General features: G+C 38.2%; 1 protein-coding gene across 2 annotated transcripts in view; it reads right to left on the reverse strand.

Annotated features, from left to right (window-relative positions):
* The window catches only part of RASGEF1B (RasGEF domain family member 1B), a 103,213-nt gene that overhangs the window by 78,745 nt on the left and 1,652 nt on the right, over positions 1–22,816 (reverse strand). The window contains exons 1-2 of one of the 2 annotated variants that reach the window (XM_072335888.1): positions 17,457–17,524; positions 9,628–9,681 (exon numbers count right to left, since the gene is read on the reverse strand). In XM_072335888.1, coding sequence (XP_072191989.1) covers positions 9,628–9,681; positions 17,457–17,462 — 60 coding nt within the window. In that variant the 5' untranslated portion in view covers positions 17,463–17,524. Of the gene's footprint in view, positions 1–9,627; positions 9,682–17,456; positions 17,525–22,816 lie in introns of those variants that run through there. The other variant, XM_072335887.1, reaches the window with a different exon arrangement.

Here is a 22,816-nt window from a genome sequence, read left to right on the forward strand (position 1 = left end):
ATAATGTACTTACATCAACTTCAAAATCGATGTTTAAACACTTGGCCATAAAAATTTGTACTATAAATGCAGATGGCAAAATAAAACATTGCTGGATCAGGGACATGACTTAGCAGTCACGGTGCAATGGGTCAACAGCTGGACTTGACGGTAGAGATCTTTTCCAACATTAATGAGTCTATAATTCTACAAAAGAAGGCCTGTTTTAATTTCTGATTAATTACAAGAATAGTCTTTATGCTGTTACCACAATAGCAGGTGCATTATTTGTATTCACTCCAGTCCCCCTTCCCTCTCCCAGTATATTCAAGGAGGCGGCTGATGGGTAGCCAAGGGCTGGCTGTACCAATGAAATATTAACGCAGCCTTGCAGCAGCATCAGTGACAGCTACCTCCAGTTTCATGCCAGCAGCAGCAGGTTGTGGAGCAGAGAGAGTCCCGCACTGTTCATTTTCTTCAAAGCCTGCCAGGCTTATCTTAAGTTGCAAAGGAAAGTTGCAGAATCAAGAGGAGGAAAAGATTAATAAAGCAAGTCTACCATGACAATTTTAGTCTGGAGAGGCCTCCAGCATGTTTAGTATACTAAGAAGGTTCTTTTGAAACAACACGCCCATGTAGTAAAATAAGCTGTAGTCAGGATGGCTAGAGCTATGCAGACGCACAGATGGGATGCCTCTGAAGCCAGCTACATGCACAGCAGACTAAAACCTTCCCACTTTCAGGATGCACACTCTGTATCAGATACTATCCATTGTAAGATCAATGTAATCTTTTCCAATTAATATTTACAATGAGGCCTTTCCTGCAAGAAGCACAACTGTGTATAGATTGTAAGACCACAGAAAACAGGCAAAACATCACAGAGCCCATCCTTTTTAGGTCATTGGTCCCAATTCACAGCAGATTAGAAGGGCACAAAACATTACCATCTGCTCTGTCTCTGGCACATTGCATAGAATGAGCTGAGTGATCTTAGTCCAGCTCCCAGTAAATAAGTATTCACAAAGACGCTAGCATTAATTACATACTAACTGCTGTCAAGTCCCACATTGGCAACAAAAGCAGGTGGCACTTACTCTTTCTGGTGGCTGCCACTCAAGGTGGGCTCAAGGCAGACAGGTCACACCAGCAAGCCTACACACCTGCCTTGTCTAAACTGACAACTACCATGCAATTCTGGATGAAACTGCCAGTACAGAGTAGTCAGAAAAGTGGTGCATGCCAGATCATTCATTTCTGTTGCTATATGTATTTCTTATAGAATCATCAAGGTTGGAAAAGACCACTAACATCATGAAGTTCAGTCATCAACCCATTCCCACCACACCTACTAACCACATCCCTCAGTGCCACACCGCACCTCCACAGCTCTTGGAACACAAGATAAAGAACAAGCAGCCAAGAGCCTGGCTCAAGCTTAGTGGAATTTGGTGGCTGAAGATGGCAGACAGCAGATGAACAGGGAGAAGTCATGCTGCAGTGAGAAGAACAGGTGATTAATGCTGGTATTTTAATGTTGCAAGTGGAAAGACAATAGGGATATCTGGAATGCAGCGGAAGAAAACACATTTAGCCCTGATTTTTAGGTACCACTGCAACAAGTAATGACCAAAACCTTAATAGAGAACTCCAAACTGCAAGCAAATTAAAATACATATTTCTTGGCTCATATGGTCAGTGAAAGTCTGTGGTTTCTTAAAAATACATAGAATACCCCATTGCTCAATCAGTAGATAACAAACAAACTTCCATCAGCAGAATATACAAAAGCCTATTTCTTGTAACTGATAGTTGTGATGTGAGCATCCAGAAGTTACACACAAGTGAAGAATCTCTGGCAACCAAACATAGAAAACAGATGAGAAGCAGACAGCCTCATTCTAAACTATAATTATCAGTGACATGGTGAATAGCATCTTTTTATGCCATTCCAAGGCAAAAGACACTTACTAAGACAGTTTGTCCTAGAGTTTAACTAGCACCATTCAGAAGAAAAATAAAGCAAAGCTAGGAAAATGTCATCCAAACACCATGGGGCAAAACAAAAAACACAACAAAAAACAGCCCTAGGCCCATTCACAGTGAGTGCCAGAGGATTAAGAGGGAACTCAATTGGAAGGATAACATAGAAGTACTTAAATGGAAGCAGACACTCATCTCTGCAGTAGGCTGTATAGCACTAAATTCAGAAATAATTTGGAAGTTAAGCAACTGACTGACTCTAATTTAGCTATTTCACATTTAAACAGGGATTCTTTAATCTCTACACCTTAACTGAGTACCAAACAGTGAGTCTTACGCCCAGCACTTTCATTTTTTCAAGCTGCATACACAACATGACTCTTTGGGCTAGAATACAGCTTCTTTCATAAAAAAAACAAACAAACAAAACAAAACAGAAACAACATTTTTTACTTAGAGTGAATTATGGTCTAAGCTATTCCCTGTTTGAAAGACAGAATGGCTGCTTGCTGCCTCTAGCATTTATTCTAGCTTTCATGTTGCCTTATATGTGATTTAAAGCTTTGACACAATTTAACCACACAACAATTTGTGGAATGTTTCTTGGACACCATGCTGTATCAGAATAACTATATCATTTGTTGAAGTTAACAACCCAATAGACAAGATAGCGTAATTTTTCCATGCTCTATCCACCTTTAACCCCCCCCCTCAACAAAAACCTTTCCCTCAAGTGTTGATTTCAGCAGCTTATTTGGTTAGCACTCCCCTCAGCTGCACTGGTGTTACACATCTGAATCAAGCTTTCCACTTCAACACAGGTCAGCTGCTGCTGGACTGTGTGTATGTGGTTTGCTGCTTCAAGTCCTGAGCATGGACAGCAGGCAGTGGACAGATAGCATGCTTAATAAGCTAAGAATACTTGGATTTTATTTATTTATTTTTAAATCAGTCTGAACAACTTTCCCATCCTCCCCCACAAAAACAAACAAATAAAAAGCAAAAAGAAAGTTAATTTCCATTTCATTACAATAATGCATGTATTACCAATACTACCAATTGAGATAACCTCTTCTAGAAACAAGGAATTAAACTCTTCTGGGGCACCGATTGACACAGTTAGCAGGTATGACTGAGCTGACAGTTGGACTAGATGACCTTAGTGGCCATCATATAGATCCTCATCTGTGTCATGAACTTTGATCATTTGACCCATTGAGTTATACAGAGCCCTTATGAATATTAGCTTAATTATATGCCTATTGGAAAGTATTTACAGTCTAAAAGAAGATAAGATACAATCAAAAGAAATTACTACTAAAAATATAGGGTGCTAAGTAATTATGGTAACAAAGGACGGTATTTTTAATAACAAAGTTTCTAACTGTTCTCAATGTGAAGTGAAACTGAAGTTACTTCAATCATAACTCATGCTGCTTGTTTCTGCGAGAAGAATGCCATGGGATGTTTGTATTACTGTGCTATATTATCCTGAAAGGCAAGAAGTAGAGGCAAAGAGCCTTCTGAATTTAGCTATAGTCATACAAACTATTTGCAGATCCAGTGATGAATTGATTCGAGTTCATGCAGAAACTAAAAACTGAAACTAAGTTTAAAGCAACAAGAAGGGGACTTTATCAGTTCTAACAAGTTTATCTTCTATCTACCCAACCAATGGAGGAGCTCTCTGGCTACACAACACTCCTTTGCAGGAAATAGCCTAGGTCCAATAGAAATCCTCCCCTCAGTGGCTGACCCTTATATGAGCCCAGGGTGGATCCACTCTGGATCCAATCCCATCTGCTTACATGGGGAGCATAGGTACAAATAATTTGCCCATGCTTCCTAGGCTAGCCACACCCTGTCACCAGGTACTCCATCACCAGTTCAAGACATGACCTAAAAGATCCCCTACAAAGGGTATCAGTGTGCTTTGGAAAGAGACTAAGTATGAAAAAGGGAAGTTTAGACAATGCAGAGCACAATACCACACCAAGCTTAATACAAATGTTTTACCATAAGTACTAAGACCTTGGGCTACTAGACAGGTAATAAATAATATTCATAATAAAATATGAATAGAAAAGCCAGGGAATTACAACACAACTCTTCCAACCAGCAAAAGCTTCACTAACTACTGCTCTGGGGAAGTTCCAACTGAAGTCTTCACCCAGATCTTCTACAAGTCTTTCCAGCACTTATACACATGACAACCATCAAACTAGCCACAGGGAAGAAGCAGAGCTGCAAGCATTTACACCCCATGGAACCAGTTTGGCCAACACTGTGTGTGCCTCCCTAAGCTGTATTTGTTTTGAGAGCTTCATCTTAATTGCATTAGAACCATATGACTATCTGCTTTGTCTACAGGCCTCCAGCAGAGTGCTGCAAAACAGACTTTTACATTGGTGGTGGCACATCACAGAACACTGGCAAACCTCAGATCTTCAAAATTCAAGTAATTGAACTGCAGACTGCTCCAGAAAATTAGACAAACTTTTTGACAATCAAAGGCAATTCTGAACTATAACTATTCTTAATGCAATCTCCTGTTTCTTCCCCTCACCCCACTTTCTGTTATTTTAAAAGTCAAAGTATATACAAATATCACTTTCAACATTTTAGGAAGTAGTCCTAGAACCAAACAGGTGTATTTCTTCACCAATCCTTAAGAACTACTTAAAACACATTAAATATATTTAAGATGAGACATTCTAGCTAGACTTCAAGTTCCATCCTGATTGTATTATTTTTGCTGTACTCCAAGTTTAATTCTTTCTTTATGACCCCATCTTATTTTTAAATCACTGTTACAGGCCTGTGTAAACAGCAACACAACAGGCCTCTAGGAATAGGGCTCATTTGATCTGTGCTCTCCCATCAACTGATTCTGAAACATAACAGGAAAAAAAAAAACCCACAAACTTGGCAGTATCTGGTTTTACAACAGTTTTGAAACAGACTGACTAGGACCTGAAGCAGTGTTAGGTAAAGAAAATTGGATTAATGCTTAATTTAACAATGTCTCAATAATATTCTTTCCAAATGGATCCATGTTTTGCTTCATCACTTTTCCAGTTGAACAGTACTTTCTTGGAGATTAAAATGACTTAGTGCAGGCATCAACTTAAGCTTACAGATAATGTCAATCCAGCAAAGGAAATTAATGCAATAGGTATTTTCTTTATTTTACCAAAGCTTTGAGAAGGGAAGCAGCAGGCAACATGCCTTACAAAGCATTAGTACTAAATTAGCTCAGTTGATAATCATCACACCATTGCAACACCTTCTTTTAGGTGAAAGACTACCCTAAATCTAGTAAATATTAATCAACTAAATATGTCTGTATTTAACACGGGGAGAAATTCCTTCTCCTGGAAAGCCATCCTTCTAACTCTCCTGTTAGAAGGATGATAGAAGATAGATTCTCAATTTCTCAATCCTTTGGTAGTAGTTTCTGAGCACACTGTGGGACGTGAGGTGAATCTCAACCCTTGGAACATGGCCATACCAAAAAACAGGTTCAAAATAAAGCATTTTGATAAATCAAGAATATTTGGAAAGCAATCAGGACTTGGAGTGCTCAAGTAGGATCAAGTCCTAACCTGTGCTGGTGGGTCCCTCCTCTCTTCTAGCCCAATGCAAGAACACTCAGCTCTCATCCATACCTCCACCAAAAGGCAGCTAAGACCCAAGCCCTACCTTTTACATGGCAGTACGTCTGGCACACTGGACTCAAGTTTCCATTTGGAATATGCTACAGAAAGGCCCAAATGCAGAGCACAGAGGGTTAAGGTCAAAAGAAGAATTTCAATCCCAAAGGAATTTTAAGCTCTCATGAAAACAGTGTTGACAAAGGGTGATTATTAAAGAACTCAAGTCACAGGAATAGGAAACAAAAGGTTTCCTTCTGCGTGTTTTCAAAACATGCAAGACTGAATTAACTGATAATTACAGTCTCATGGCAGAAAATAAGCCTCTGCAGCATGTACCAGAACCTTCTAAAAGGAACAAGCTAAGGGCTGAATGTTGTGCTGCACTCCTGCATCTAAACATTTCCTACAGCATGATTTTGCTCCAATTCTGAACATTTTCTTAAATGAGGGACATTCTCCAATTTTCTTAGTCATAATGAAATCCAATATGTATTCTGGAGACGATAGGAAGTCCAAAACAACTCAGAATTATGAATGGCTTTACCCTACAACATGGCTGTCATTAAAAAACAAGATTTTTACCCCACAAGGTAGATAATCTCTACAAACGTTTAATTGTTGTACTATTTTTTCTTTTTTAATCTTAGCACTGAAGCCTGGAAATTTTTGCATTTTTACTCAAGTCAAAGATGGTCCTTTTCATTAAACTATTTTATATTGTTATCACAATCACAAAAACTGTATGAAGTCTGAATTACACGTTAGGAAACCGTAGTAGCTTCAAGCTACATGTAAGGATACAGATGATACCTCCTGGCTCCACTGATATAAAAGCAAAATGAAGATTACCTGTAATCATGTTATAACATGAATTTCACTGGTCATCAGCAGTAGCAGAAATTAGCCTCACTGGTGTTATTAAAATTGAAAGTAACAGGTCATAGAGTAAAAAGCAAAAGTGAAAACTAGATTCATGGAAATAAGAATTGATAGCACGTCCCTTCTCCTTAGTCCCCCCAGGAAATAACGACATTCACTATAATACAGTTCATCGCAGACAGACCTCTGGGGTTTCTGTTTATTGAACTGCAGAACGCTAAGATGAACCTCTGCACTGCAAGGTTCACAAACACAGAAACAATCATGACATTAAATATGGGTACAAGCAACACAAGTGCGTGTCGGGGAGATAAACCACTTAAGTTCTTTAGTAGTACTCACAAATCAATGCTTTCTGGCTATCATCCCAAGCAAATCTACATGTGTTGGTGCTGTGGCCCTATATATTGTCAAAAAAGATGATCAGTTCTTTCAAATAAGGAGCAAAGCAAATGTATTCTTGTCCTTTGCTGCTTCCATTGGAAATATGCTATAGCAAAAATATGCACATGACGTAACCATACTAGAACTGCTACTTAATTTTTGGTCCTAAAAATGCCAGTACAAATTCATATCTTTCCCATGTCCACTTTCCCTACCTTCTTTACTCTGACATTAATTTGCCTTTCATAACCACCTCTACCAATCCTGGGCTTGAAAACCAGCTTTTATTCAGACCAAATATGCCTGCCAATTTACACCTCCCCCTCCACCAATGTCTATACATACAATAAGAACTTATTGGAAGGGTAAAAGATGAGAGGAATTTTACATACATACTCAGGACACACTGCTAAGTTTTATCTAGCAAAAAACAAAATTTGTATGCCTCTCCATAAAATAGAAGGTTTTATGCCTGCACATCCCTTTCTCCTTTTCACTTCTGAGCTTCTTCCTGAGAGAGAACTCCAGCTGGAAGCAAAGGGTTGACAACAGCTGTGAAAAAAAATTTAAGTGCAACAAGAGGACACACTGCCTCCAGCATGCATTCACAGCCTTTGAATTCATGTTCTAAAGAGAAGAAGCTGCATTTACACAACTACATTTTGCCCCATTAAAGCAAGACCCCAAGCTTGAGGGATCTCAAATACTGCTTTTCTAACTTAGGCAGTAGTACCTGGCAAAGCTTTCCAGCTCACTGAGTTGCTAGTGAGATACTCCAGCTTTTAAGTCATCTCCTAATTGCACTTAAACTTTCTGGATACAGCATGTCCAGTTCAGACCTGTGTTTCTACTGCCTTTGGGTCCCATGACTCATGGTTTCATAACAGCTTCCATTCACATTCAAATAACATATTACAAAGGTGATCTGAAATTAAGATAGTCATCAACAGCAGAAAATTACTGTTTGGAAACTTCCCAAAGTAACTTTCCAATGTATGCACCAAAACAGTACAAGACTTTTCACATCCTAAGCCACAGCTAAGATACTAACCTGTATAAATGCCCTTCCTGAATTGGACACTTCTACCTCAGTTCAACAATAAGCAGATAATAGTATACAAGCAGCTTACATGTTGAATGTATATCACAATGATAGGACAAACCAGCTGGTTTTACATTGGTAAACATAATATTATTGCTTTAACAATTTCAAAATAGCATCTAGCAAGATATCACCAATTCAGAAATCTATTCTGTCAGCTTTAACTCAGGTATAGAAGGAGGGACTGTACTCAACACGAACAGTTCAGTCATTCAGCTGACAAGGACTTAATTTTACCTCGATTCAGAAAGTGTTAAACACACTCAGTTCTGGCCTTGCCTAACATGGAAACAGTTTATTACAAAGGTTGTAAGTAATATATCCCTCTAAATTTAGTAAATTAAGGCTTGAATGAATTCTTTGTTTTTCATTTTCGTAATCAGACCATCAGTGACTTGAGCCCTGAGATACTGCTCATTAGAGGTGTATGAGCACTGAAAAACCACTTAATTCTGAAATTACTCTTTTGAGTTTCTAAACCCAATTTCAACTGGAAAATTGAAAATCGTGATGATGCATCTGAAATAAACATTTGAGGTGAGGGATACTACCCAACTTCAGAGGCTTTGAGTCATATCCCTGATATGTAGTTCAAGTTGACTTGATGCTTTCTAGCCTTTTTGAACAGACTAGCTTCTCACTCTTCAATTGTTCAGACAAGGTTGCTCAAAATAGATTAGATGTACTGAAAAATAAGATAAATTACACTCAAGTCCCATTTCCCACTTTCAGTTGTCAAAAGAGCACTGTGCTGTGACCTTCACAGTACCCAGATTTACCCTTGCTAGCCTAGTTCTCACAAGTCTGCTGAGTGAAAGTATGAAATCCTCATTTTCTTCCATATTTGAAAGCAAACCTGCAAAAGAAATTATTTTCATGTGTGTGTCTACCACCTTTCACTGCTTCAAATATTAGGAACATTGGCTACTTTTTACCCAAGCTGCATGACATGAGATAACCAAAGGGCTATCTCCAGTGAAACACTTGATTTTACTTCACTGTTCTGACATATCTTCAAACAATGAAGGCAACACATTCACAAAATATACCATTGCTCTAAATAAATATACATAAGGTGAGGAAGATCACAAGCTGTCTTTACAGTCTCTTCAGTTACTTTTCCCTCTGGCCGTCATTACTGCGCATGGTCATTGTGACTCAAAAGTTCCTTACCATTATGAAATGTAATAAAACTTAAGTTCACATAATTGGAAAACTGATAATTTACTGGAAGGCTGATCAAGATAAGAAGGCAGAACATAATTATCCCTATTAATAGGTAACTACCAGGTACCTTATCTGATGTTTCTATAAGAAAATAGATTTAATACATCTAGATTGCTTTCTTGCAAAAAAGATCCCTAAAGCTGAAGTTACTAACTCAAGCAGGAAGATGGCAGAGTAGACAATCCTTACATACAGACGTGTATGTATACATAGATTCCTGTGGTGTGCATCATACCCACATCACATCAAACACACTGCTGGAGATCTTTCCCTCTCTTCTGCTCTTACAATTAACTTCTGTGTTAATTCTGCCACGATTGCCTTTTCCTCTTTTACTACTAGAGAACAATCAGCAAATAGGTGCCACTATTTTCCTGATACATTTGAAAAAGATGCACACACAGAAGGACAGCTTACCTGTTTGTGGGCAGATAAGGGATTTGCATGGGCTGATGTCTTGAAACGCACTGCCTGCAAAATAAAGAGACAGAAGATCCATCAGTCTAGGCTAATACAATCATATATGTTGGAAAAACTTTCATTTGTCAGAACATCTCTAAACATTAAAACAAGCAACTGCTGTAAAATAAGACAGTGTCTTGGAATCATGATACGCATGCTGCTTTTAAGCTCTTAATTATCTCAGCTAGACATGAACTAAAAGTATATTTCTAGGTTTATGTTGTGTAACCTACACCCTTAAACATACATTGAGGGCCACTTTCTACATGGGTAGATCATGATAGGATTGTGATACCCTGACACAGTCTGCCCAGAGATGCTGTGGATGCCACATTCCTGAAGGCCAGGTTAGACAGGTCTTTGAGCAACCTGAGCTGGTGAGTGGCATCCCTGTCCACCCATGGTAGGTGGCTTCAAATGAGGTGGTTTTCAAAAGGTTCCTTCTAAATCAAACTATTTCACAATTCTATCAGTAGTTGGTAGTAAAAGAATGCCACTTGGAAAAGAGGTGGACAAAGCTTAATTACTGATTTATTTCATGTTGACTCTACGAAAACGCTCCCAAAATTTTGCTGATGCTTTACATACTGACACCAAAATACCACATTTCCATGGGGGAAAAAAAAAAAAAAAAGAAAAAGCAAAAAAGGGCACTTAATCAAAGGCAAGAGGGCAAGAGTAAGAGAAACACATGACAAAGGCCATCAACTGGCAGCCTGTAACAGGTAAGGTGCTCTAGGCAGATACCTTTTGGAGCACAGCACCTCTGACACTTGTGACTGAGTTGTCAAGCTGGAAGACAGCTGCAAACTAAGTCCTATATTCAGTTCACTTGCTTGCAGAAGGGCCATTAAATTCAGGAAGCCATCAGTACTTTTGACATAAAATTAACATGTAGTGATTAAGGGCTTCATTTTATCTCCTTTTCAGAATATGAAGCACTGCTGCACAATGCAACAAGAATAGGAAGCACTCCGCTATCTTAGCACAATGCATAAAATTTTTTGCCCTCTCACTGATCAGCATGGGCTTGTACATAGCAACGCTTTCAAGCAACATTCAAATCTTTTAAATATAATGTTATATTAAGAATGAGCAACCAAGCTGACAGAAATATGTTGCGCTTTCCCATAATCATTAACCCTACTCAAGTCACACATCATTTTTTATCTCCAAACCAAATGCAAGGCATATCTAAGAGCTCACATAATAAAACCATCTTCACTAGTGACATGGCCTATAAACTTATGAGTTCAAGGCAAGATTAGACTCTGAAACTGATTTGAACTATTAAAACAAAAAAAAATTGTCCAACATTTGCACTCTTTAAGCAACCCTTTCCATGGAGATGTTAGATATGGTGCAGCTACTCATTTGCAGACCACCATGTGCCTGAACACTAGTCAGCACGGAAAAGGAGAATTCTTATTGCTTGTTCACAGTAGAGTTTCACCCATGCTAGAAGTAACACTTGACTTGAAAGATCATCTGCCACTGAAGCTGAATCCTCCCTGCGTGAGCAAGAATTCAACTTGTTTAACTTAGCCAACATAGACATCGGGTAATTCCACCAACTTATTTATAACTAACAGGAAAAAAAAAAAAAAAGTCATGAATCTTTCCACTATTGTTGCAATTATCTTTGATTTCAGTCTGGCTCCTCTGCTCCCACAGCCCTTGGGTCCCACTAAATCAGACTGCCCAAAGCTCTAACAGGCTACAGGATTTCAAGACATTAATTACATAGCAAGAACAAATGTATACCACTTATAAGTTTAAGGCATTTCAAGTGCAGAATAGTAATTGCAAGAAAACAGCTATGCACTATGTATGAAGTTTTAAATTGCTGATGAGTTCCAACATGACACTTAACAACAGGGAACATGAAGCAATGGAATTGTTAGACTTCAGATTCTGGCAAAGAAAACTTGGGGGGCTTCACCTCCATTAATGAAGATTTCACCCTCCCAAGTAAAATGACAAAGTACTGAAGTAATATCTTGAGAGAAATTTGCACTTTGATAGAGTTATTACTTGAAATTAAACACACTGAAATATGAAAGGGACAACAAGCAAAATGTATACTAAGTTATCTTAGCTATGCACAGCTCAGTGTTAATTGTCAATGTAACGAAATTTCAGTTCACCTCACTTTCAAGTTTTTTTCCAGTAGGGTCATCCTGTCTCTTTATCAGATAATTCTGTGACCACTAAGCCCAGAAATGGACTTGTATACAATTACTGCACACAGCCTGCATTAAATGTGTATTACAGGCTGAGGAAATGGCCTTCTTCATTTCAACCTCTGAAGTCCAATGACTGAATAATTCAGTGCAGCAGTTGACAACTACTCTCCAAAACTTTTACCAGTAGACATCATGCAAAAGGTCTAAGCTCCAAGAACACCAAACATACCCAGATTTCTTCAAAGAGTGCACAAAGATAAAGCTTGGGAAATGGCCTTCTGATGAAACATTGCCTTTGATGCATTCATCCAGAGATACAAAACAAAAACTAGCAGCAAGTCTATTCACAGCAGAACCCCTTATTAAAACTCACAAATTAAGATCCATCTCATTAGAAGAATTACAGCTTTCATCAAAACGCTTACCCTTTTCAGGAAGCTGTTCACTTAATTGAAGACACAGCCAGATTAACATATTTAAGGGAAACCATTTAAATACTCCCCAAGTCTCCACATAAGCACTATATCAGAAGGCGTGTCTGAATCAAGTACATCTGAAAGGGAACTTGCCTTTTAACTGACAGTATGTACAATATTTAGTTTTAAACAAATGAATTGGATGGCATTTCTCATCAATATGGATAAAATGTCCTTCGTTTGGAAAAAAATAAAATAAAATAAAAAATCGCCACTTTCAGCCAAGCAGTGCCCATAAGGATTTATTTAGAAGTAAGTTCCACCTAGCAGTAGAGCCAACAGGCTGGAAGGATAAATTGTTTTTACAAGTGCAAGCTAGCTGATACCTTCTTTCCCTTTATTTCCCTAAACGTTCTTGTGTTTAGGATACGCCAGAAATCCATAGGAAGCCCAACAGCTTCTCACAACAAAAGGGTGAAAAACATTTTCACCTTAACTCAAGTTCAGTGACCCAGCCTAAGTACCCTGACCTTGGAGCATTCAAAATGTTAAGGGTTTTTTTTGAACCAAAAGTATAGGGACTGTTATTTTGAGGATGCAATTCACTTCTACAGTTACCCCAGCCTTCAAATATCCCATACTTCCACTAGTTAATTCACTGCATGTTTTTACCTATAAACAGTGCAGAGCATAGTAAAAACCAGCAAGTGTCAGGATTTGCAAATGAACTAAGGTAGTAAAGTTAGTAGGCTGGAAAGGGTGAAGAAAATCCAGAATTCATAGAAATTTTAAGGAAAAAATAAAGAAACAACCAATAGTGGTGGTAGGGAAAACACTGTGAAATATAAGTCAAAAAACTAATCAGAATGAAAATAGTAGGCCTCATAATAATTCCAGTTCCACCATGCCCTCCCTCTCCCGACTTTCACCTGACAGACTGCTAGCACTGCCTCTGGGTGACTCCAGCTGTTCTCTTGTCCCTGGCACACTGATCCAAGACAGTCTCTGCACTCATATGTGATCCTCAATACCCCGAAGTGAAAGTATTAGAGGGAGTGACAGCCTTTTAACCTCAGCTTCACATTAGATCCCTCAAAGCTTTTAGTTTCACAATTACCTACAAATGTACAATTACTAAAGGACACCTCATGTGCCCTTCTGGCAATTTTCAGTTATTAAGGAAGGAAAAAAATACATTAATATGACTTAATGGATTCAGGAGTTAGTTTCTTTCAGGATTAGTTCATTTATTAATATTTAAAACTGTTTCTCCACTGCATATTCATGGCCATTCATCCTTAGCTAACAGCTACTTTTTGCCTCAAAAGGACAAACAAGCAGAGTAAACCAAATCTCCTGCATCCTGGAAAATACACAGCTTGCATTTGAGAAGATGCACTCCAAATCCAGAAATCTACAGAACAGATGCATTTAGCAAGACAAATAGGCAAGACAATTGCTAGAAAGGATTGCAGGTTCTTGCTTGTTTAGGCTGTGACCCAGTCTAAATCTCAGCAACATAAACAGAACTACAATACAAAAACTGATTTATCTTAACAAATCACAAGTGAAAACAAACTCAGAAAGACTAGTTTCAAACTGCTCCACAAACAATAGGTTCGTTAATAGAAAGGTTCAGATTACATCATTCCAAGCTTTCTGTATGTGACAAAAATTCATTCAGTCTTGATTAGTTAGTTGCAATAAGGAACCAGTATTTGGGATAAAGTATCTTCAGCTTTAATTATATTGCTCCTCAGCTTTACTTGTAGCTTGCAGAGCCCAAAGTAAGAGCTTTGGCAAGGTACTGAATCAAAAGTCAATAAATACAGGCTTGAATGGAGCTGAGTACCATTCACACTGCAAAAGTTTGAACTGCAGTCAAGTTTCATTGATTACGTGGGTATCAAGAGACAGACAAACTGATGGATTCCAGTCTCATAAACGCAAACAAATGCAAGTGTCAAAACCTTTGGCTGTCCCTTAGGATTTTTAGGCTGGTTCTTCTTTTATCTGCTTGATCCAGCAGGAAGGCTAAGTGATCTACTCCCTCACCTTAATAATTCCATCATTCAAGGTATAACAAGGGCATGCTCTGACATTCAGTTTTGCTCAGTGTGTTTTCAAATAATGCACTGAGTCAGTGTAGTAAGGAAAGGAGTTAACAATCTCTACCATCACTCCTCTAGAAAAGCCTCTTTGGGCTGAAGTAGCAGATGTAAGGAAACTTACTGCATATCTTTAGAAGTCCACTATGCCCAAATAGCTAATCACAGTATGTTCAGATTTTTACACAGCACAGAAATAAATACATTAAACACTCGGGAACATCTTCCAAGTAAAAAGTAGGAACACGAACATCAGCGTGAAACTGATGTCTACAATAGAAAACAAAGAAAGTAGTGAATTAAGCTGGAAGAAAAGGATGAAACATACCAGGGAGATCATTTAATGCTGCTTTTCTGGATTCTTATTTGAGCTCTGTAGCAAATCTCACATAAGGCAGAAGAGAAGCCTGTCCCAACAATGCCCATGAGTTGTCTTCTTTAAAAGCCTCAAGTTCAGAGAATTTAATCAGAGGAAAGAGCTACCCAAGCAAATTTAGGCACACAATAAATCCAGGAGCTAGTAAAGGATAATTATGTTATAACAATAAGTAAAATGTTTAATTGCACCATGTCTCCTCTCAGACTGAGTATTTAAATGCCTGGAGACCAAATCCCGAGGCTTAATGTTTTGCTCCTGCACAGGTCTGAAGGTCTTCCTTGCCTCAAGTTAACTGCACCCAAAGACAGGATATGCAAGCAAATAAGACAGCTAACAACATGTACCTTCAACAGGCATCTCATTGCACTCTGGCCAGGAATGTAACAACTGAAATAAAAGGCCGTCCAAACAAGATGCACCAGAAAGTCCTTATCTGAGCTTCTGGATCTCTATGTATACAGAGCACTGAGCAACGCAGACATGGGCTATATGACCCTAAAGGCAATGTTGTCAAGAATATTCAGTTTAGAGTGGTCAGATTTCAGGAAAACCTGAACAAAAATCTCAGTGCAGAAGTCATTTTTCAGTGTGTGTTTGCCCTTTCAGGGGAATTGTATAAGTTGCTCTTTTAGTATAAACTCAGTTTAAGAGCAAAGTCATTATGGACATTTGGCAAATAAAATCTAAAGATGCCTACAAAAAGAATAACATATTTAACAGTGTATACTTACAATGTAATTGGGGCAATATTATAAAAGTCCAACAAATAACATGGAAAAGCAAAGAGTAACATGCTGCTGCCACGCTAACTGTATGCATGTTCTCTATGAATTAAATTACATGGTATATCTAACAGCATCTTTAAGAGCCATGGACAACCACTTGAGCAGTACTATTTGTCTTTTCTATTTACATAGTTATAGTCAAGGACCTAACCAATCAGTACTGCTTTGGCTACAAATGTATTGAAGGCAAACCAATTTCAGTCTAAGAGAGCTCAGCACAGCAAAATTATAGCGTAGCAATTGAAAACATCACTCGGAACAGAAAGGATAAGCATCATTAATGCATTAGTGCTACTCCTCATTATCTTAACCTACTTTACTTCTATGCTTCCTTATTAACAGTTTTAGCTGTAGACCCAAATCTATTTGTACACAACTAGTTTTATAAACAACATTCAGTTGGAAGCAGGGAAGTATCCAAGTATTCCACACTTATTAATGGCTGCAGCAATTGAACAGATCAGTACAATGGAAAAAGAGTTACAAAGGCACAACTGTGGAAGAACCAGCAGAATAGAAAGGTGCTGTAAAGGAAGGGAAGAAGATTGCTCACCTGTATCAGAATATTCTAGGTTTGCAGTGGAAAGCTTCACCAAGGAAGGATCTCCAAGAAGAGATCCTTCCCTAGTGGCAGTCAGCCTTTAAATGAGGTCTAAGAGAGGTGCAGCCAGGCTCCACCCCTTCTGCTAGCACAGCTGGATTGCCTTCACCTGTGCTCCCAGGACTGACTTGGTCCTTTCCTCAGGTGCTCAATCAGTGGTTTAGGCCATGACTCAATTCCTACACAATGGCAAATTCATCTCTCCTTTGCCAACATACTCTTCATACATCATCTCCACAGACTATTTTACCATATTAGCTTCAAAACCCACTTAAACGCTAAATGTGTGCGCGTCTATTTGCTCTTCTGTAAGAAAAGATGACTATTTAGCCTGTAAAGCTTTCTACAGGCTAAATATTCTGTGTGCTATCAACTAACATACACAAAAGTTTATATCTGAAATCTTCTGTGAAGAAAATAAAACTTTAGTGTTTGACGATCAAGTACTTAGTAGATTTTGTGAGCACATAAACAAAGACTAAATTGTTCCTTAGAGTGAGGTTTCTTCAGTTTCTTTGGGTTTCATGGCAGCACAGAAGTTTTACCCAATGAAAAGCAATGTCTACTGGTTCTCAGAGTCAGTACAGTTCCCAGAAAACATTCTGCATCCTTTGATATTTCATACCCTTAGACTCTTTCTTTAATAGGTGTTGATGAAACTTTAATTAGTTCCTCAGTGAAGTTCCTACACCAGTGCTGCTTGTCTAGCTCCTCATTACCAAAGGACTGTGATAAATTTTTTACTACAGAGTAGTAGACTGGAAAAGGGAAAGAACAGACATGTTTCAGTCTTGCTGAAGGAGTCTGATATTAATAATTTGACAGCTTCTTTTTCAAACATGAAGACACCATGAAGTACAAAAACAGAACCTACGTTTAAAATTCAACATCACCCAAGAGTAACTCTTGTCTGTGTTGAACATGCATTAGTATGCCAATCACCTGAAGTTCTTCTAATCACAAACAAGAGCAATATTCTTCATACTTAACAACAGTAGCAAAATCTGACTGCTTCCTCCTTTCCCTTCCTATGGAAATACAATGAATCTTATCAATGAATCTTATCAGCAAATATTGTTTTCACACATTTTCAAAAAACTTCTCAGTTTAATGGATTCTAGTTGAAAATCTGATAAAATCATACAGCTGAAGAAAAAAACCACTGATCTATTCTACTATTGTACATTACTATATTTTAATGATATGGTGTCCAGCTCTGAGTGATCTAACATGTACAGTTGTAATTGTACAATTACAAAGTTGATGGATAACCAGAGGTTATGCAGAAAAGAAGATAACAGATGCTCACCAGCATTAAGGCTCACGGTAAGGATAGATGCTCACTGACATCAAAGCTTGCTGCAAAATTCCACACAGGAATGATCTCTGGAAAGAGATCCTGCCTTAGTGGTGGTCAGCCCTTAAATGAGATCTAGGAGAGGTGGAGTCAAGCTTCACCCCTTCCCGTAGCACAGCTGAATTACCTTCACCTGTGCTCCCACAGCTGACTCATCATTTGCCTCAGATGGTTAATCAGAGGTTCAGGCTGTGATCAACAGTTTCCCATACATAATCCCAGCAATGTTTTAGAAAAGTATCATATGCAAAGCTAAGAAGGATTCAGGTGTGAAGAAGAATAGTTATGATTATTTGTAAATGACACTGATCATGTCTCAATAACGTTGGAAGCCATGAACATAATTGTCTGTTGGTCTCATTTTTTGGTAAATTTGTAAAATGAAACTTAAAATTTACAATTGCAAATCTTAGAAATCATTGATGCCATGCAATTCCCTTGCTACATTATAAGGTTATGTTTACATGGGCATATAACAAATCTATTTTTTTCTGTTTTGAACTAGCACTGACTACTAAACTTTGATAGTATCGTGATTCCTAGGGCCTTCTAAGAACTTTTTACCTCATTTTCTATCTGAACACTTGAAAGTGTGTATCAATTTAAAAATGTGTATTCTGGTAAGAAAACTACAAGCTATTTTTCTATATGTGTATTGTTTTCACTTGGCTCTCACTTCACAATCCTCCTTAGTAAGATGACTAGTCATAACAGCTACTATGAACATAAGACTTGTGCTTGCTCAAAGCTCCTAAGAATCAGCCATCTTTGCAATGAAACTACAGGTCCATCTTCTATTGAGAAGTAGAATAGAAAACAAGGAGAAAAGGAAGGATCTTAGCTAAGTACCCAACAAAATTGCTTACATTCACATGATTATTTTAACAGAGTGAAAGCATATCCATTCAGAAGGTAAAGAGTATGATTAAATAGACCACTGAAACTAGCCAGCTAAAAAGTACTTTATTTGCAAGGACATGGCTACTTAAGACCAGAAACATACAGGTTCCAGACTAGGGTGAAAAGCCAGTACTGGATAGATGGAAAGCTTTATTCCCAATAGCTTTGGGAAAACATTTCTGGGTGATACTGGATAATAGTGAACTACTCTGAACCATGCTATTGAATTTCAGTCTTCAGCATCACCTTTCTTATCAATCATGAAAGTCATTTTTAAACTACTGATTCAGACACACTCAAGATTCTCTTTCCTGGCAATTAAAATGACCCGACAGCTATGTATTAATGTGTCTGATAAGTCTATTCTTGAATTCACCACTAAGTAGTAGTAGCTAGTATTCTTAATTCCCTCAGTTCAAAGCCCAAAGATCTATGCCTTCTCACTGTCTCAGTATTTTTCAGCCAAAATCCATTTGAAGTAATATTCATATTACATTTCATTTGCATTCAGATTACAATTAAACCAAGAATAAGAAAAGATTGTTACTTGGTGCAGGCAAGCCCAACTAGTAATCCTAACATCTTAGTATGCCTGACACTGAACCACCATTCAACTATCCAATTTACATCAAGGTCTCAAGAGGAACTTTCCTTTGTGTAATTGCAAAGTGGTTATGTATGAGCACCTGTAACAGTCCCTTGTGGGTAAACTTCTCTGATCACATTTGCATGTAATTAAGATGATAAAATCACATCATCCAAGTAGCTCTCTAAGCTAGTTCTGGGTCACCAGTGAGGGATGACTGAACAACAGGGAAAACTCTGGGTGTGACTAAATCAGTACAGTCTCTTTTGACCAAATGCTTCTACAGAACCAGATTCCCCATTTGGCAAAACATTTTGTTGGACTACAGCCGTAACTACAAGGCGTAGGGACAAGCAGTGATTTAGCTAGGGATTTCCCTTTGTATTTGCATGTACTCGACCACAGAAAAAAAAAATGCACTCGTTGGTTTTAAAAATTAAGATAAATATTTGGACAAATTATACTGGTAGGTCCCTTGTATCATACTCTATTCTTAGTCAGATTTTTAGGACAGTCATAGATCTCAAACTACAAATAAATGTAATTTTCAACAGGTTACTGGGTTCAATCTCTCCCCATGATATTCCAGTATGAATTATGTATTTTTCTAATATGTAATATGTATTTTCTTTATTATCTGTTCATAATCATCTTTAAATTCTGCAAGGTTTATTTAGCATTCAAACTATGTACTTTCATGATACTAATTCAACCTGAGATTACTGAAACCTGTATTTCTAGATTAAGCCCTCAGAAACTGAAGTAGCAAGAGTTAAGGAAAGCCATTATGCAGGGCATTATTCCTGATAAAGGAAGAGTCAGTATTTTATTAGATAGTAGCAAGACACTACGCAAAGAATGCAATTTAAACCCTCCTCTCTCCATGTATGTGCTCTGTAGCCAGCAGTACAAGAAACAATTCCAGGAAGAAAACGAGTGGACTATTCTTCTGTCCCCCCCAAACCTAGAAATTTTTAATGGATTCATACATCACAGTTCATTATCTTACTCTACACCTTTATTGATAAAAAAATTCCTTCACTCATCTATGCCAGAATATGTGACCTTTATGCGAGGAAATTCAGAGAATAAGTTCACCACCTCTGCAACCATTTTATTTAGTTGTTCAATTTTTAATAAGATAGGAATAGTGTATTCTGTATAATCTCTGTTGTGTGTACATATTCTGTATGTATTCTCTGTTCTGGAGCCTCAAAGAAAATTTCAGTAATTAAAGATAAAGGTAACATTGCACAACCCAGTACTCCTTCGTTAGTACTTAATTTCCTCCATTTAAGAATTGATGAAGGATAGGCTGCTCCTGCTATCCAGAGAGACCTAGACAGGCTTGAGTAATGGGCCTGGGAGAACATCATGAGGTTCAACAAAACCAAGTGTAAGGTCTTGCACCAGTTTCACGGTGACCCCCACTGTCAATACAGTCTGAAAGGCAAAAGGACTGAGCACAGCTCTGCCAAAAAAAGGCTTTTACTTCCATGTTCCTTTCCAATGAGGAGAGCTACACAAATTTTGAGCAATTCTGCAAAGAAAACCACAAGCTTTAAGTGAAATCACCTATCAAATAGTACAGATGCATGAAGTATAAGAAACATGCTATGGGGTTGCTCAAAACTTAGCAGAATCATATACTCGTCTGAGGCTTCTCCAGCTAGTTCAATCACCTTCCAGCTTCTCAGTTAAGGAGGTGCTTCAGCCTAGCTCATCTATCACTTGTTAGCTTCTCTGTCCATACACACCTGCAATTAACCTGTATTTTCTGACCTTATCAACAAAATTATTTGTGTAGGACTTTGGATTTTTATTACTTTAGGAACCTTCATCATTTTAATTTTTACATTTAGTTTGAGACCAAAGGGGATATGTTTTTAAATCAGAATGTTTACGTGCTTCTCTCAAATATGAGATACAATATGTTACCTCTAGTTATCTACAACTCCCCTGGAGACTGCCAGCAAAGGGCTTCAAAAGTTGCACGCTAGGAATTCATGTCTTACTTTTTCAGTGATCACCTTTTTCAGTAGGAAAATATTTTCCCTCCTCACTCATTACGCACCCTTTTTCACAGCACCACTACCTACCTTGTTGCTGCCCACTTTATATTTGTCCAGTGTATGCTCCCACACAAGCCTCATAAATCTGCACTTAATCTTATTACCTTGCATTAGCTGGCTCTCTTGCTGAACCACTGGCTGTGATCATTGGCATCTGGTTCAGGCTGCAATTACAGACCTTCTGTCCAATGCAGGCTCATCCTGAGTGGGGTCATACGTCCTTTTGCATAGTGTCCTCCAGGTCAGCATACCCAATCAATGTTTCAGAGAACAGAGATAACACAAAATTGCTTTCTCTGCCTTAGAGCACTGCATTTGTGAAATAAATAAATAAATAAATAAATAAAATCAGGAAAGCTCCTATCAGACTCTCTATACTTCTCAGTGCTGCTCCCAGCTTCAGTCAGACAGATCTGGAAAAAAAAAAAAAAAAAAAAAGGAAACCCACCCAGGCATATAATGTTACTGCTCTGAAACTGAAACCGATAACCTGAAGATCCAAATTAATAGAATCATAGAATCATTAAGGTAGGAGAGATCTTCAAGTCTAACTGTAGTCCACTCCTGCCATGCCCACTGACCATGTGCCTCAGTGCCACATCTCCACACTTCTTGATCACCTCCAGGGATGGTGATGCCACTGTCTCTCTCCCTGGGCAACATGTTCCAGTGCCTCACCACTCTGAGAAGAGATTTTTTTCTAATATCCAACCTGAGCCTCCTGTGGTGCAACTTAAAGACATCATATTTTGTGCTATCACTGTTACTGGGAGAAGAGGCTGATCCCCAACTCACCAAAACCTCCTTTCAGGAAGCTGTAGAGAGCCATAAGTTCACCTCTTCTGCAGACTGAACAATCTCAGTTGTCTCAGCTGTACCCCATAAGACTTGTGCTCCAGACCCTTTACCAGCTTCCTTGTCCTTCTTTATGCACACTCCGGGGTCTCAATGTCTTTCTTGTGACCACAATGAGATCAACATCTGTGTAACTAAATCAGAAGTGACTCCATACTGCCTGTTCCTAAAACACTCAGATATATTCCACAAGCTAACATAACCTCATGTTTAATGAGAACCCATGAAACAGGACACCAACCCCATTAAAGCAACATGAAGTGGCTGAACCACCAGATGACAAAGTCCTGCAACACCATTAACAAGAAGCTATGTTCCTGTCAGGAACTCTCACACAACCTTTGCTCTGGAAATAATATTTTCACATTTTCTAGCATGCTCAGGGAAAGTTAAATCCAACTGGCAGCTCAGAAAGTGATGTGCAAGAGGCAGTCTCAAAGCAGTTTCTTACTATTCACATGGCAGCTTCCTTAGTGTACACAAAAGATACCCATAGAATTTACGTAGGATTCTTGGCCAAAATGAAACTCTAATTTCTCAAGCCCCGGTTCTTCCCCTTAAACACATTTTATCTCTTTTGATTCCCTGGGCATTCCCCCAAATTGTTAGTGGGACTCTAAGTTCAGTCTAGTCAAGATAACACTGATGTTGTATTAAACAACAGTGACTACTTAGAGTTCAAGTTCCATTAAGTAAAGTCACACCAAGTAAATTTAAGCATTTCATACTGCAGGGAATACACATTTGTCAGTTAAAAATACAATAAATCTACATAACTTGCATCCATCTGGACATTTTGGTGTCTAAAAATTATCTAAAGAAGTATTCTTTTAAGTGACCAAATGAAACCTTGAAACAAACGAACAACAACAAAGCACAGATTCAAATGCAATGCAAGT

The sequence above is a fragment of the Excalfactoria chinensis genome, chromosome 4, assembly GCF_039878825.1.
Source record: "Excalfactoria chinensis isolate bCotChi1 chromosome 4, bCotChi1.hap2, whole genome shotgun sequence".
Classification (NCBI taxonomy): domain Eukaryota; kingdom Metazoa; phylum Chordata; class Aves; order Galliformes; family Phasianidae; genus Excalfactoria; species Excalfactoria chinensis.